This window comes from Equus quagga, chromosome 13 (assembly GCF_021613505.1).
Source record: "Equus quagga isolate Etosha38 chromosome 13, UCLA_HA_Equagga_1.0, whole genome shotgun sequence".
NCBI classification, from domain to species: Eukaryota; Metazoa; Chordata; class Mammalia; order Perissodactyla; family Equidae; genus Equus; species Equus quagga.
Window position 1 is genome coordinate 34,251,594 of NC_060279.1, and position 17,650 is coordinate 34,269,243.

Sequence of the window (17,650 nt, forward strand, 5' to 3'; positions counted from 1 at the left end):
GACGTATGGTTGTGGGAGATATACCATACCTGAGATATGATACCCCACAGTGCAGCTGGGTGGCCACAGAAATAGTGTGAGGCTCAGGGAAGCAAAGAGGGAAGTTGAAATACAGGATCAAGATAAGAGCATGTAAGCAACTGTGGTACTCGTCATGGAAATGATAATCATATATTGCATGCACTTCTCATGTTTCCATCTCACTATCTTGGGAGGTAGGTGGAATAGACATTATCATCCTTCTGTTGCAGCTTAGGAAATTCAGGCCAAAGAGAGTAAGAGATTTGTCCCAGAGCAAACAGTAAGCAGAGGAGAAAGGATTAGAACCCAGTTGTCTTTGCATTGTATTCCATTACAAAGGAAACATAGGCTGAACTTTTCCAAAATGATTGGAGACTTGCCTGGCTCTAGGGTGCTTCAGGGGCCCACCTAGGGAGATTTGTTTGTGAGGAAGCATGCTGCAGAGACACTGGGGTTTGGGAGCCTCACCGAGCACAGTGACGAGGGACTTGGCAGTTCTCACGGGCATAGTGAAGATGGAGCAGGTGTACTCGCCCTCGTCCGCCAGGGCCACATTGCTGATGCTGATGCTGAGCTCATGGGGAGTAGATCTAACCAGCTGAATCCGATTATCTCGAAGGGCTGGGGAAATCGGGAGATTTGGAAGCAAGGCTTTTACTGGCACCTTTAATGTTTTTCTCCCAATCCCAGGCCAGCTTCTTTGGGAGAAGGGGGTCTAGTGTGGTTTGGGGTGGGGGGAAAACTGCTCCTGGGTTTGAGTGGTCTTTAGGTTATTCAGTCACTTTCCTGAGCCATTGGGCACAGTAGCCTTGGAGAAACTCAGAAAAGTAGGTTGGATCTTGTGGGCTTCCTTGTGAGATATATGGGGCAATGCTGACATGCTGACATCAGCTATCTCTTAGGGCTCCTTTGGGGTGAATCAATCCAGGACCCTAAAAGACCATGCATGGCCCAGGGCTTCCTGAAGCCATATAATACTGAAGTTTCTCTTGAACCAGTTGAGGAGCCCATGGCTTGTTGCTTCCTCAAATAGCATACCTTCACATTTCTCAGCCTCTGGACTACAGAGACGTTTCCCCTCGGACTCTGCAGTTCCCTTCCTGAGCCCATGGTTCCCAAGGACAGAGATAACTCATGGGACACTACCTCTCTTCTCCCCAAAGTAGAGAGTCTGCTGGGCAGGGTTAGACCACTGCAGGGATGAGTCCTCGTGATCTTTCACTTGGCACTTGAGCACCACGGTGCCACCAGCCACCACTGTCTCATCCGATGTCCAGGGCTGACTGTCTGCAGGAGTAGAATAGGGTTAATTTCCTGAGGAAGCTCCTGTTCCTCCACCCACTTCTGGGCCAAAGTCCACCTCATCTAATTCAGACCATCCAAGGCCCAGGTCTCTGTGTTCTCTTAAGGCCTCGTGGGAGAAGGAGTAGAGGTGGGGCGGGGGAGGCAGACAGACCTTATTTCCTCTCGCTTTGAATACACAGAAAAACAGTCACTTGCTGAATCTTTGCTGAATGGACTGACAGGGCCACAAACATTTAGAGGAATAAAGGCACCCCAAATCTACACAGATCACTCCACATGTATCTTTTCTGAGGCATTCTACCAGTCATCTTTGAAAACACACATATGCATCTGTCGTTCTGTGTTTTGCCTTCCTGCCACCACCTGCACAGAAGAGCAAGAACAGGAGAAGCCATTGTGACTAATAATCCTGAAACTAAAAGTGAGGGAAAGGTGAAGCCAGCCCTTGGGTTGCACATTCATTTACACAAGAGGTAGCTGTTAAAACTGCAAAAAAAAAAAAAAAAAAACAAATAAAAAAGATAAAAAATAAAAACTGAAGCATTTTGACACAGACTTTTCAATTCCTCCAACAATAACTTCCCTTCAGTCATCAACTCCCTTAACATATTCCTTTTGGGATCAGCACCACCCATCACCTCCCAACACCCAAACCCAAATCACCATCCTGATGTTATGGTAAAGAGTAAAAGATTAAAGTTTTCCCTTCGATGTGATGGAAATATGTTTTCTAATCTCTCTCTCCTTAGTCAAGTTAAACAAACAAACAAAAAGGACGAATAAGGTATCATATGGATGAGCCATTGGAATACTAAATAGAGTTTCTAGTTAGGCCTAGCTATGAACCCCTCAGCCTGTGTCACGCCTACTTCCTCTACCCAGCATTGTTCCATGTTCCCCACAGCATGGATTCTGATTCCCAATATTGATTTCCTCATCTTCAAGACTGACTTTCTACAACCCAATAGCAGTCACTTCCACAGAACTAAAATAAACAACACCTATCAGCTCTGAGTCTGAAACTTCCATAAAATTCCTTGTATGGTGCTAAATTACTTAACCAGCATTTTTCATCTCTGAATAGGACACCAAGAAACTTATTTCATACATTCCCTAATTGAGGAATTTAAAACAATCGCCATGCTCCCTGCGGTACTGAACTTATCCCTGCCCTGTCTGCTTATTCCTTTATTTCTTGGTCATCAGAGCTCCATTTCCAAGAAACACACAATGACCAATCCTAGCAGAGAAGAGTCCCTGAGGAGTGAAGGTGGCATGTGTTGGAGTTGCTACCAAGCACCAATGCTTCAGGATGGCTGTCTCTGAATTGGAGCACAAAGCCTGGCTGCTACTTTTAATGTTTAGAATCATAAAAATTAGAACGAGGGGGATCTTAGGGATCATAGAATCCAATTCCCTCATTTTACAGATGTAGACAATGAGGCAATGGAGGTGAAGTGATTGCTTAAGATCATTCTACTAACCAGTGATTCTAGTTTAGACTAGAACTCCATTCTTCTGACTCTCAATGAAGTGTCCTTTTCACTGGAATGCTCCTCAAGCAATCATCTAACTTGAGAATTGAAACTATGATTTTGAGATTAGTGAGCCAGAGTCTGAGCTAGCTGAGTAAATTTGGAAGCGATATATTCCTTATATTATCTCAACAAAAGATTTGGGAAACCTTTCATTTACCGCTAGCCACATACCAATTTTTGACTGGTAATTCCGTTGTCCCTGGTTCCTTTTGAAGAATTCTACCTCAGTTGTATCTTTCCAGAACCTCTTTATTCTGAGGAATACGCTCCTCCTGGAATCATTTTATTTTTGGAAAAAGGTGTAGGGGATACAGAGGTCTCTGTATTGGAGCAAGGGAAGAAGAAGTAGGTGCCGGAGAAGTTGGTGGTGTGGAACTAAGAACTACAATGTCAGATGGAAAGGAGAAAGAGTGCGTGGTAATGAGGGGAGTGAGAAGATGGGGTGGAGGCAACATGAGTGGGAGATGATGTGAGGATGGTTGAGGGAACTGAAGGACGTTGAGATGAGAGGCCTGGATTCTCACCTTGACTGGCCAGCATGTCAGGGCTGCTCCAGACTGTGGAGCTGATGGCCTCGTCGAGTGGAGCCAGAGTTCCCAGCTCCAAATCCTGCTCCTGCCAGTAGCCTGGGGAGAGAATCTCCATCAAGGATGAGCCCTGCATATATGGTGCTTCAGTCTGGGATCTATACTTTCATTGTTGGGGACAGGGGAGAGGTTAGGCTCCTATGGAAAGTGAGTTCACCAGGATACCTAAGAGAAGGTGGGTTTCTCACAAAGGGGAGAGACTAACTAGAGTCCTGAAAAAGGAAGCGAGCTCCTCCTCTGCAAGGGTGAATTAAAGGAGGATGCTAAGTTTTATCAGTCAATCACATGTTAGAGTCAAAAGAGATCTCAGAGATCATCTGGCCCAATTCTCCCACTTCACAGATGGGGGCAGTGAAGCCCACAAAGGTTAAAGTGACTTGGTGACACTCACCACAGAAAAATGAAAGATAACCAGACTTTTCACTCCTTATCCAGGATTCTTTCTGCTACACCGTATTATCTGCTAAAACAATGACAGGTTGTTCACACACAATCCTTTTAACAAACCCGGTAAGCATGCTGGTATTATCACTCCTACTTTGCAGAGTGGAAACAGAATGAAGTGACTTGCCCAAAGTCATACAAAAAGAAGAACACGGACTGGAAACTAAATGCTCGATTCCAAATCCAAAGCTTTATTTGTTTCAAGGTAAGACCCCTAGCGTTGAAAATACAGACGCATTAGAGTTGCAAGTTGCCCCGTGCCTTCCCAGATTGTTGCCTTCTATTGGGGGCTTAAATTCTGAAGTTTTCCTCTCCACCCTCAGTCCCGCTGCCCACTTGTCCCTCCTCTGGCACAACAAACCCTCAAGACTTGAGTCACCGCCACTCTTCGGAGCAGGTAGCCTCGAAACCCTTTTGTGAAGTACTGGACAGTGTCAAAGGCCTATTTTGCCAACTCAGCCTGCAGAGGCGGAGGGACAAAGAAACCGGCCCGCGAATCTTTTCAGGGTCTCCCGCCGTAAGCCCAGAAGTAGCGAATCAAGCGCGCAAAACTCAGTGAGGTCATCGGCTGCTGAGCAGAATTCGGAGCCCCTACACTTCCCGGCCCTGGAGTCCCGGCCAAACTTCGTTAGTCGTCCCAGCGCGCTAGCCAAAGAGCCAGCGCGGGTGCGCGGGCAGGAGAGGAAAGGATGAAAAGGGGGCGCTGGGACCGAGAGTCGGGGTAGGGGAGGTTGGGAGGGTACGGTGTGGCCGGGGTGCGAGACTAAAAAGAGAAGTGGGACATGGGGTTAGGGTTCCTGGAGAACGCGACGAGGGGGCAGGGGGCAGAGAGAGAGAGAGAGAGAGAGAGAATTGCCAAATCAGAAGGAAAGAGGAGAAGGGAGGAAAGAAGGGGGAGTTGGAGAGAGTCCCAGCGACGCTGGGATAGGGCTCTAAGAGAAAGCTTCAGAGGTGCACTGGCCTCCATGGAGACGCCTCCTCTCCCCTCTTCCTCATAGACATCTTCCAGGACATTTGAGAAATTAATCTGTTCTCAAACAGGAGGATCGCTAATGCCCAAATGGGAGAGGGAGTAAAGCAGAGAAAACAGAAAATCTGTAACAGGTAGAGAGAAGTGTGCAGGAAAGGGGACAAGGAAAGCGTTGATGAAGAGAGGCAAGAAAGATGAAGATGGGAGAAGGAAAGGGGGCCAGGGAGAGGACAAGGACTCTCAAATCCAGCAGAGACTCTCCCTGGGTGCCAGGCCTTCACCCTGCTGCCTTCTGTGGACATCACGGATGGAGGCAACTTGAAGTTGGTAAGTGTTTCACATTATTTCCCAGGTTGTGTGTTTGTGGGTGCCTCAACACACAATAGCAAGCCAAATTGGTTGTTCTAAAGTTTGGGAGGGTGGAGGGACAGGGAGGAGCCAGAACGGGGATCAGTGCTCAGCCCCACAGTATTGGTACCCAGTGCACAAAGTAAGCTCTATAGAGGCCTTTGCTCAAATGAATGGAGAAAATAGCCGTGTCATACCTTGGCATAGAACTTTCAGTTTGCAGAATGGATTTTCAACCATGAATTAATTAAAGTCAAAACAAGCTTGAGAGGTAGGCAGCCAGATAGAATCGCTTCTTAGAGACAAGGTTTAGAGGTTCAGTGTCTTACGTAAAGGCACACAAATAGCACACCTCTCCAGAATCCTCTTTCTCTCTCTGGTGGCGCTCTCAAAGTTTTTTCAACAGCTCCTTTTTCTTATGGCATTTCACCCCATTGTGTTGCAATTTTTTTTGTTTAGTTATCAGTCTCCTCATCTAAACTTTGAGTTGGTTAAGAACAGGGGCTTTATCGTATTCATCTTTGTATCTTTAGCACTTAGCCCATGGTGGGCTCTCAGTACATTTAATTGTCTCTGGCAATTCATTCAGTCACAACTGGCACTGTGCTATGTCTATTCTTGATCAGGCAGAGAATGTATCCTGTCCAACAGCATGGATTCAGTGTTCACTCTCCTGCTCCCTCTTTTATCTGTGCTTTTTGCTGCATTCTCCTCAGTTGCTTTTCTCTTGGCTTATATTCCTTTCATCCCTCCTTTCCTCCTGCCTTTTGCTGGCATTTTTTTTTTCCTGCATGGAATGAATAAGTGAAAGGATGATGTAAGTCATTCAAACCAAACTGAATTGTTCAGACACAGGGCTGATAAGTAAACAAATAATCTCCAATAAATGGCATATTTGGGATATACCTGATATATTGTCTCTCTCGGTTTACAGGGAACACACTCTGCTTTGTAGCGTTTTAAGAAACTGATGAAGAGGTAGCTAGGGTTTTTCCACTGGGGGTGACATTTCTCCCTTTAATTCTGAAAAGTACTTACGATCTCATGTGCCCTCTTGAGAACTGTCTGTTAATATGCCTGAAAGTTTTCTTGCTGCTTTTATAAAATTGTACACCTGTAATGATAAGTTCTGAATGACTATTCCCCTGGGAGTGGATGAGTGATTATAATGCTATCCACAGAAACATGGATAAGTAGCAGAAATTATAACCTGGGTTGTGAAAGGCTTGTGCCTTCTTTGGATTTAGATTGTGCCAGTCATTTATGACATCAGCATAAATTCCCTCAGTGGATTCAGACTGGAAAATAAAACTTAGAAGTTCCCAGAAAGGGCAGCATGGACTTTAAAGTGGATGGAAATCTTGAAAACTCTGCTCAGGTTTGGAGGGAAATGCAGACATTTGGACCACAGGACTGTTAGTGAAGGGAAGCCCAGGCTGCTCACATAGAAAAACACATGAAGAGAGCTCTAGCCATATGGGTCATATTGTTTTCTCTGTTAGAAACCTTCACTGACTTCCTATTGTCTGCAGATAATATCTGGATTTGTTAGCCTGGCCTTCAGCATCCTGTACAGTCCGATGCTAATAAGCCTTTAAGCTTTGTCTTTTCTTTACTTCACTCACCCCACAGCCCAGATGCATGACGCTATTCGGAATTCTTTCTATAAACCCTTTGCTTTCCTGCGTACATTCCTTTTCCTGCAATGACTCTGTCGATATGCCTTCACCCATCTTAACACATATAAGCCCTATCCATCTGTAAAGGCTACTTTTTGTGGCACCTCCTTCAAGAAGTCTTCCCTGATTGCCTCAGATGGAAAGAATTTCTCATTTCTTTGAGTTACAACACTTTATCTGCTTTTCTTACATTATGCATCACTCTCTACTTTGTACTGCAAATTTAGCTTGCCTTCTAAATGATAAAGATTCTGCAGGTAGGGCTGAGATCTGATTCATCTTTGTATCCAATACTGGCCCTAATACAACATATTACACATAGAAGGTGCTTAATAAATATTTATTAAATAAATGAATAAAAGATGCTGAGCATCTTCTATTGTGAGAACTAGGCTTAGCATTTGCCAGTGAAGAGGAAATAGCAAACCAAACAGGATAAGAAGAAATAGCCCAAGGAAGAGAGTAGACCAACCAGAGGCTGATGCTGTAGAAGTCTACAAGATGGTGGGAATCGATATTTATCAATCACCGTTTGTGTGTCAAGAAGTTAGGTGCTCTATACTCATTATTCCAGAACAACCCTTTTAATAGGTATTATTATGCACATGTTAAGGGTGAGTTAACTACGACTCAGAGAAGTTAAGTAACTCACCCATATGATGATCCAATAGGTGTTGGGATGAGACAGCCTTTAAATTTAGGTCTCCCTGACCACAAAGCGCAGACTTGCTGCATGTCTTCACTACACTGCCTCCTTCTGCAGAAGTGTGTCTTTTGTGTGTGTGGCAGTGGGGCAGGAGTTACCGGGGGAAAGGTTTCTTGCTGCATTGTTGGCCAGAGGTGGCTCACCTAAACGTGATTCACAACACTCATCTGCAATATGATTAAAAAAAATAACAGTGTAGCAAGTTGGAAATGGGTGCTTGTGGTGGTGCTGGTGGTGGCGGTGGTGGGATTTGTACCCACTGAATTACGTTTTTAATTGGATTTCTTAATATGTCTTCATCTGTACCTTTGGGGGCTATTTCATGCACCACTAAGAGCCTTACAGTGTGATACTTTTCAGTTAACCAAGCAACAGAGGTGTCCAGTTAAAACTAATGGAATCCCCTCTTGTGTCCGTAGCACTCTAGCACCTAGGCTAAAAACTAAAGGATTATCTTCTTGTTTACCCTCAATTGCCTTGGGGGTTTCTTAACTCTTGGTTTAGTTACCCACAGGTTCCGGTATCCTTAGGATTCCTAGCATTTTAAAGGACAAAATGGCCCTTTCACCCCTGATTTCCTTGTGATTGACTGTTCATATTAAGAGCAGCAGAGGTGGGAATTGGAGACTTCCTAATGTCCTCTTTAAAGCATATGCTGGCACCTGTGATTCAGTTTTTCACTCATAGCACGGGACCTCACACATAGTAAGAGCTCAATAAATATTTATTGAATAAATAAATGAGTGACTCAAATGAATAAAAATGTATTGTGTCCAATTTAAGTGACGCTGGTAGGGAAGTCTGTAAGCCCTGATGGCTCGGTTTATGTATCTTCCCTGCCTTGTCTGTTTTGGGAATCTACAACGCATTGGCCTTAGGGCTGTGAACAGGGTCACCGGTGCATATCTGAGATGGTGGCACAAAGGGACAGAGCTCTCCCACATGACCGCTGCTGGCTTTGCCAGTGCTTGGGTCCAGAGCCCCACTTCCAGACTATAGAGAAAACCAGCTCCCTGAGTAGGAGTTGATGATGATGGTGATGGTGATGATGGTGATGATTCAGCATTTCTCTAACGCCAGAGTTAAAAATACTCTTCATCCCAGCCTACTTGTTATTCCTCACGACTACCACAACAGGTGGGTGGAGGAGCGTTATCTCCAAGGGAAAAACACTGGGGGCTGTGGCCTAGAATACTGAAGGGCCCACTTCTAGGATGGTTTACTCACACCCATTGCTAGGCCTCCTGGCCAAGTGATCTCCCTCTAATTCTTCCCTGACCCTGGCTATGCAGTGAATTCTGTGTATATTGGGATCACACACAGAAGAGAATGGCTATGACAAAATCAGAACCAGAACTTAACCCCTGGAGCTTTTCTATGCACAGAGCCCCATTTTTCTTTAACAGTGAATGTCTGATTCTGCATTTGGAGGAAAGTGGACCAATGCCATCTGAGTCCTGATTTAGGTGATAACTCCAAGATTTTGGGGAGTCACTTTGACCTGAGAAACTTAAGAGCACAAGACCCTGATCAAAAAGGACTCTCTTTATACTAAACTCCTTACAGTTGCTCTTTGGCTGCCAGGAATTATGCTACTTCTACTGAGGTCACTGTATCATTTCCTAGTCTAAGACGTTCGGGCCTGAGTGTCAAAATGTTCTCTTACTTCCTGCCCTCCAGCCCTCTCTAACTTTGACCTCCCCTAAGCTTCCAATTCCCTAATAATCCTGATAGTGCAGTGCAACCACACAAAAGCTGAAGCCTTAAGAGGTGGGAGTCATTCTGTTCTCTGGGACTGTCTGTCTTTTCAGGTGTACTTCGTCTCTTTCTGCTGCTCCTCGGGGATAGGTCTCTGTCCCCTTACAGGCAGCAGGATCTCCTTGCTTAGCTCAGGTATGCTCCGGCTCACATTCACTGTGGACCTTCGGAGCTCAGTCCTGCTTCAGCTGCCTACCCCCTCGACCTAGGCCATCTCTCCATCTCGCTGCCCCCCTCCACCCTCTTTCTGGCTGGGCTACTGAGACCTTGTTCCTCCTTGTTTGCTCCCTCTGTTATTTCTGTTGCTGTCTGGTTTTTCCTCCTGGAGTCTTGTTTATCTACCTTCCTTCTGGCTCCCAGCAGCCTCTTGGGCCCCATGTCACTACTCTCCCAGCTTTGCTTTACTCTCCCAGGAGGCATCAGGATACAAATGAAAATAGATGGTAAATAGGGGTGGGGAGCAGAACCTTGACTTTAAGACGTGCCTCATATGCTGATTTGCCTTGTAGCTTGGTAAAGTGTGGCAAAGAAGTCCAGATTTATAGAACCATGGATCCTACACTATTAGGATTTAGGTTTGGAAGGGACTGATCTGGGCTCACTCAGGTTTATTATTGCACGTTGCACACACCTTTTGGTTCCATCCAAAGCAGCTTGTTGAAACTGAAAGGCTTTTGTTTCCTGGGCTTGGAATGGTATGTGGCTAAGCTTTTCCAGGCTGAATGAGGAGGAGGGAATCTTGGAGGTGGTTGGCTACTTTGCCTGTGGTGGGCGTGAAGGTGGGGTTAAAACAAAAAGCTTATCTTGGTGTTAACTCTCTTTTCACTGAAAAAAACAAAACCAGTTATTCCAAATGTTTTCCCATATCCAAATACTAAAAAGAATATGTATCAAACTTTAATGTTATGAATAAATATATTTTGTATATTTCCCAAAACCCTGCAATCAATTTGCATGTCTAGTCATTTTCTACTGACCTCTAATGGCCAGAAGTGTTTATTTCTCAGATCTTTTTGATTCTACCAGACAGATGATGGAACTGATGTCCTTTCTGACTCCTGTTACCAAAGTTCAGTAATTCTCCTCCTCTTTCTGTTACACCTCATTCTTCCAAAAACATTTTCCCTTCTATGATTCTTAGAAGCACACACTTTTAGAGTTGACAAGAAGCCTAAGTAGCATCTAGTGCAAACCTCTCAGTTTAAAGAATAAAAACCAAGGCTCAGAGAGGTTTGGGGACTTGAACATGGTCACACAGGCAGCTAGTGGGAGCTGTAGTTATAACCCTGCCTCCTGTACTCATTGTCTTTTGATAGCAGCCCTGTGGACTACCTAATTCAGAGATTAAGTTGCCATTTAGTGTGATCCTTCCTGCTCCCCATCTCCCTAGGTATCATAGTGAGGAACCCCAGGACCCTCCACCTCAAGGGAATTAACTCTACTGCATGCTGGGCACATTAAAGACTTCCAGTGAGATGAGGAGGTGGTCCCTGACAATGCGAAGAATGGCATCTTCACAAACTTCAGGGCCTTACTGGCAGATTCCAGTTCTAACAAAAGAGGAAGCCAGGGAGCAGAAGCCATTTCCATGCCCTTAGGAGTTAAAAAGGATGGTTATGAAGAGAGGCCCTGTGTGTGTGTGCGTGGTAGCATCTGCATGGTGGAGAGCTGGAAGAATGCTAACCTGCTTGTGAAGTGGGAGACAGACTAGAAGAGACAAAAAAGCAGAGGAGCATGTCCTATTCTGGAGCTAGAGAGAGAAAAAATCTGGAGGCAGAAGTGGGCTTGCGGTAGGCTGACGGAGGAGGGGAGCCCTCAGAGACTTAGTTAAGATTCCGAAGAGCAGAGACTGGGAAGTGGGTGGCAGAGAAGGAGGTGGGGACAGCTGTTGCTTTGATTTGCTATTGAGTCAGTGTTCTCTGTGTATTAGCACTGGGAGGGAGCCCTGGGCTGGCCCCCAACAAAAACAAGCCCCTCTGTAGCCAATACTGCCTTGTACCAAGAACTGCATTTGGGAGACACAAAGGAAGGGGATCTGATTCCCAAAGAGCCCCTTCCTAGCATTAGTTCCTTCCTTATAGGACTGGGCTGTGCGCTCTAGACAAGCATCTAAGCTTCTGTACTAAGAGGCTGGGAGGGGACATGAAACAGAGCAAAGGGGATGGCTAAGTAAGAGCTTCTGGGATAACTGGTTCTGCGCAGGGATCTGACTCTTATCAGTTGTTTCTCAGGTAAGCCCCTAAGGCCAGGCACAAAATCACTCCAGTTGATGACAGCCCTGAGACATTTTAGGAGTGTCCATTTATCCCCATCTCCTCATTCCCTTCCCACCAGGCTCACGTACTCAGAAATCAAGACAAGTACAACCTGCCTGGGATCTGCATTCTAATGCAGTAGAGAGTCAGGAGGCCAGACTTTGTCTGAACTCTTAGATGTCCCTTGAACCAAGTGTAGGAATTTTATACTCTTTCCTTACATTTATCTTGCTGCTTTTGCATGTATGCAGTAGAACTGGGAAAAAATCCCCCATCTTAGGAAAGTACTTGGGAAAGGAAACATAACGGAGTCAGTGTGGAGTAAATGAATGCAGAATTCAGTTTAGCTCATTGGAAAATACGTTTAACATGGCAAACTAGGGACTAGGAATGGGCAAGAAAGCCCAGGGACATTGGGGAGAAGGAGAGTATAGATTCCCTAAGGATGAGAAGTGTGAGCCCAGGTTCCAGAGCCTTGCTCCCACCCTCCAGAGCCTCAATACCTGTTTGAGTGCAGGGATGAATTCCCTTCCTGAACAGGCTCTATCTTATTCTCCTTTGCTCTGTATGCTGCACTTCAGATATTTCAGGCTGATGGCTTGGTGTGGTGGTATAACAATGCTGTGAAAAAGTTTAATTTGTTGGATGTGAGGCAAGAAAGCATTCGTCTTGGCTGATTCTGATTTTACTGACTTGTTTGCTTCCCTTCACTAGGTGGCCACGAGTCAGGGGGTGGATGACAGGCTCAGGGCAGTGGTTAGGAACGCTACATGAAGAGAAATGTGTTCAGCTCCACACACCTGCAACGCTCCAGGTTCCCCTCTCCCCAATCCTAACTGAGATCTAGTCTCTTCCCTTCACTTTTCTTGCTTAAAAAATGTATTTTTCAGGGGCTGGCCCCGTGGCTGAGTGGTTAAGTTTGCTTGCTCCGCTTCGGCAGCCCAGGGTTTCCCTGGTTCAGATCCTGGGCGCGGACATGGCATCGCTCATCAAGCCATGCTGAGGCGGCATCCCATATAGCACAACCAGAGGCACTCACAGCTAGAATATACAACTATGTACTAGGGGGTTTTGGGGAGAAGAAGGAGAAGGGGAAGGAAAAGATTGGCAACAGATGTTAGCTCAGGTGCCAATCTTTAAAAAAAATGTATTTTTCAGAGTGGCACATTGTTCAATTAGCCTTACTTTGTGCCTTTCTGGGAATTTAACTCTTCTATGAAACACACACATTCTTCCAAGTCTACAGACCTCACAGTTCCCAAAACAGCAAATAATACTGTCCTGACCCAAAGATGTCTTCTTCCCCTCTTAAACCATCGAGTGTCTCTCCTTTGATGCAGGTGTACACTTGTTTTTGTTTTCCAAGATGCATATATATTCCGACCTGGTTACCCTCTTTCTCTGCTTCAGCATGTATCCCTCAACACACACACGCACACACACCCAACATACTACAATTTTCACTATTCATATGGCTGGTTTTTTTTCTGACATAAATACTCCGTTTTTCTTGTGACCCAGATACAGAGCCCTTTTCACAATGCCATTATTAATCAGAACCCCTTACTTCCAGAAAACCATATGGCTTAAACTCAGAGATTCTCCCCAAAGCAGAATTCAGGCTCTCTCTTCTGCTCATACTCCCCAGGAGAGGACCAGAATCCTCTCCTCCCCAGGGCTGAGGCTCAGTCCATCTGTCACTGACACTGGACTCCAGGGCTTGGAAACCAGAAAAGAGTTGGCATAAAGCAGCAGTTGAGGATAAATGAGAATATGTGAGGCCCAGAGGCTTAGTGGTGGTGGTTTTTATATTTGTTTGAGATTATAGGATAGAGATTAAGGGAGGAAACATATAATATGTGTTTGGAAAGATTTCATCCTTAAGAACTAGAGTAAGAACTAGGAAGAATAAGTGAGTACAATTGTCCCACTGTCATTTTTGCATTTGCTAGGGGACAAATGATTAGGAGCAGATGGTAAAATTGGCCCCTTATTTTATAATAATGAAAGAACTTGGCCCCGGGCTCTTCAAAGGCTGACCTAGGCTATGCTAAGTCTCAAGTTACTTGTCTTCGATGTATTTATTAGAGTCTTGCTGGATTTCTAAGAAGTGTCAGATATTTAAGTCAGAGACTCAATAAACCAGCTCACCTTCTGGAGCTTTTTACTCTGAGGCTTTGGCTGAAATTCTAGAATCAGAATTGCAAGCAAAGAGCCAGGGCATAGAAGAAGGAAACTAAACAAATGAAGCCAGGATCTGCATATTCTCAATGGAGTCTGGTATTGAAAGTCCCAGTTCTCCATTCTACCTTGCCACTATCTGGGACTATATGAAGGACAGGGAAAGCTAAGTCATAGTTAGTTTGAACATCAGTGGCTGAGATATCAGCCTTCATTTCTTTTTCTTTTGTTCCCTAGGGAAAGGTGATGTATCTGACCTTCCTGACCCTGAACTGGAAGTAAATGAGCCAAAGGTACTTATAATTAGCAATCAATACACAATTAGTGTAGGTCTAGCTGGGGCAAGGAAAAATAAATCCGTAGAGAAGACAACACTTTAATTCTTTATATTATTTAGCTTTCTTATCATTCTCCTGGAGACCTCTAGGAGAACGATGGAGAGAGATGACATGGTTAAAGAATCCCAGAGGTAGGAGCTCACATGGAAGAATGATACACATATTGAAAAAAATGTTGAAATCTCTGCATTAGAATCTTTTCTGAAACATGTCTGCTCTTCATGAGAACAGGAGGTTCAGGGAGATAGATAGATGGGAGATACTCCAGCTGTTACTGTAACCCTAATTCTGTCTTCCTGAAGGCTCGCTCATGGAAATAAATCACTTTCATTACCTGTCCTTGAGGAATGAAGTTTCTCCTTGTTTCAAATGAGGAAATGGAAGAGGGGTCTTGGAAATTCATTCTGGAAGTCCGCCTCCTTAACTAGACTCTGCTATAGGTCATTCATAAGCGTTAACTATTATATGAACTAGTGTGCAGAAATTGACATGGGGAAATCACCATTTAGGGGAAGAGAAGCTTGTGTAGTTTTGATATGATGAGACGAACAGGCTGTCTAGTCTCAGACTGGCAGGGGCTGAGCATTCTCGGCTCCTTGCCGCACTTGACATCATCGTTTTATTGGCAGATACCCCAAAAGAGTAGCAGAGTCCAGTTTAAAGATGCATCTCCTGAGATCTGGCTAATGACTTGGACTCTGGGATAGGATGGTTGTATGTAAGGTCATTTAGTTCTGTACAAGATGGCTTTAAAGATGGAGCACATGAGTCAGGGTTTTGATATTTGTTTTCTATGCCTCTCATATATTGAATTCCTCCATTATCTGTTCTTATAACCCATCACTATGTATTGTCCTTGCAGTTACTGCTAAGGTTGAGGGTAGAGGGAAGATAAGCATCAGGCTCAGGGTGGTGTTAAGAGGTGCATGCTTATAAACTGAGTAGGACTCAATTTGCGTTCCACATTTATGTGTATATGAGGTCATTGTATATGAGCAATACTTTCTCAATCTAGGACATAATTATTTGTAGCTCTGTTTTAAATCTATAAATCCACATATGGCAAAACATAAAGTTATTTTGAGGCCATTTGAGGTCACTCTAGGCCTTAGTCTCCCAAGCATTTCAAACAACACTTCTTTTCAACTTCAGAATTACTTGCTTTTTCTGTCCTCTTCCTACAGTTGATTAGATAGTTGTGAGGACTCACCAGATCTATATCTCAAGGTTTTATTCCTCTCTTCCTAGTGAGGCAGGTCAGGGATCATAACCAAGATCATGTGTGTGTTTGTGGTGAGAGGAGGGAGATTCCAGCCGTGTTCTGAGGTCTCTGCTGTGGAGAGTAAAGCGATTATGAAGCTTGGAGGGAGAGCAGGACCATGGAGAGCAGCAAGAAGAGCCTGGAGTGTCACCATCAGAGGCTAGCACCATGGAGAGCTCAAAGCACAGGTAGTTTGTTCTACAAAGAACAGGGCAACCAGGATCATGGGTTAAGGCAGCCAGCTCTCAAGCAATCAAACTGAAAGAACAGACATCAGGGTTTCTGTTAGGATCATGCTACATCCATCACTAGTTCTCTAAAAGGCCTTCTGAAATACTTTGTTAGAACCAGTCACACACACACTCAAGAGTTTATAAAAAGTGAGGACCACCACCGAAGTGAGTTTGTCAACATGAGCCTCAGTAATTATGTCAATTACTTAAGTTATTAGTGGTGGTGATGGTGATGGTGGGGTTAATTTGCTGCAACCAATTATGAATAAAATTATGATTATCTTCTAATGAGAGAAACAGTGCCACAGAGACACTAGGGCATGAGGAAGCCAAAATATGTATTACTATCAGATAGGGTGTGAGATGCAACAGAGTCAGAGTGTTCTAAGGCACCCCAAATTGCTGTGAATAGTTCAGTCTTGATCATACATGGAAAAGAGGAATGGATCATGCCTCTTAAAAAGGGTATTGTGCTCAGGTCTCAAAGGTCTCTGTGTTAGTTGGAACATTTGGTCACTGTCTTTAGTCTTAGGGAAATTTTGGTAAAGGGACAAATACTTCTGTTTTCAATACTTATTGCTTCAGTGAAGGATATGTAGCTTTACGGAACCTCTATTTTGCAAAAATCTCAAAGCTTCATGTATTCAAGACTCTTGAGAGCTTGGCTTTCCTGTGCTAGAAGGGATGGATCTCCCTACTATAACAGTGTTGGATTGAGTTTTACTCAGGTTATAGGAACCCTGAGCATCAGCTAGTTTTGACCTCATAAAGAATTATCATTGCTGCTGATCCTAGAAGAGGCAGGTCTTTGGCCCCAGGGACTTATTCTTCCCCATTTTCCAATTACATGGAGTGTTTATTCTTAATGTGACTGAGATCTTAGAGACCTGAATCTTTTTGTGATGGCTTGCTTCACCAGGCTCTTTTTCTGATGGTTTGTTTCTCTGTATCTCTTATAAGAATTCCCATGGGGATTGCTCTTAGAGTTTATGGATGAACCTCTAGGACATGACCTCATCTAGGAAGCAAAATGTTCCAGTATATGGACCTATAGTCAATGGTTAAACAGGAAATAGTAAATTTTAACATGGAAAATGAAGGGAGAAGATATAATTACCAAAATTTCCTAATACCTTGGAATTTTCATTTAGTAGTCAGTAAGGAGCTAGTCCAGTACACAGCTTGCTTTCATGGAGAATCTGGAACCAGCCTTAGGTGAAATTCCATTACCAAGAAGTAGATGACAACAAAGGGGTTGTTGAGTCTGTATACAGTTCTACTGGAATAGGAAACAACAAGAACTGTGAATAGTCATAGCCCCTGGGGCTTTAGTTCTCTGGTGATGACTGTGAAGATTTTTTTCCTAGCATGTGACTTAAGGACAGGCAGCTTTTGATCCCATTCTGCATTATTATTTTGACTGCAAGAAAGTAGTAACAGCAAGGAATATCAAAATCAAATCTAAGGATTTACAGAGCAATGGCACAACTACCCAGTCTGCTGTTTCAAAGTGACCAGAACACCAAAAAGATGCCATCTGTGGAATTTTATGGCTGCAGAATTATGAGTCACTCTCCAAGTGAATAGTGAATGTCTCCAACAAGGCACTCTTGAAATGAGATTTGGACCTCCTTTCTTCCTCAGTCGGAAGAGGAAGGAGAGAGAGACAGAGCCCAAGGGTAGTGAGCTGGCTCATTTACTGTCAGTCTAGGGCAGAGGATGTCAAACTGCATGTAGCAGAATGCTAGATTGTGCCTTAAGGATTATGGGTTGTGTGGGGAAGCCAAGAAGAAGTATGAAAGGGCTACAGGTCTTCTCTGTTTCAACAAGAGTACTTCTCCTTTGATCTGTTTTATTTATTTGATAAAGAAGTTTCACATTTTTAAAAGAAAGTGTGAAAACCACTGCCCTAGAGGAAACCACTAAAACCAACAGTTTTCCCCAGCCCTAGAGAGAGCTTAGGATAAAATCTTTGCTGTAACTCCTGAATAGGCAGTTAATATGCCACAGCTTGAGCCCTACAGAC

The 17,650-nt window shown here is 44.2% G+C and overlaps 1 protein-coding gene across 3 annotated transcripts in view; it reads right to left on the reverse strand.

Moving 5' to 3' along the window:
- The window catches only part of CADM3 (cell adhesion molecule 3), a 31,652-nt gene that overhangs the window by 10,292 nt on the left and 3,710 nt on the right, over window positions 1–17,650 (reverse strand). Inside the window, exons 1-4 of one of the 3 annotated variants that reach the window (XM_046683852.1) lie at window positions 3,843–3,886; window positions 3,389–3,490; window positions 1,168–1,308; window positions 490–642 (exon numbers count right to left, since the gene is read on the reverse strand). In XM_046683852.1, coding sequence (XP_046539808.1) covers window positions 490–642; window positions 1,168–1,308; window positions 3,389–3,404 — 310 coding nt within the window. In that variant the 5' untranslated portion in view covers window positions 3,405–3,490; window positions 3,843–3,886. Of the gene's footprint in view, window positions 1–489; window positions 643–1,167; window positions 1,309–3,388; window positions 3,491–3,842; window positions 3,887–17,650 lie in introns of those variants that run through there. The other 2 variants (XM_046683849.1, XM_046683851.1) reach the window with 2 other exon arrangements.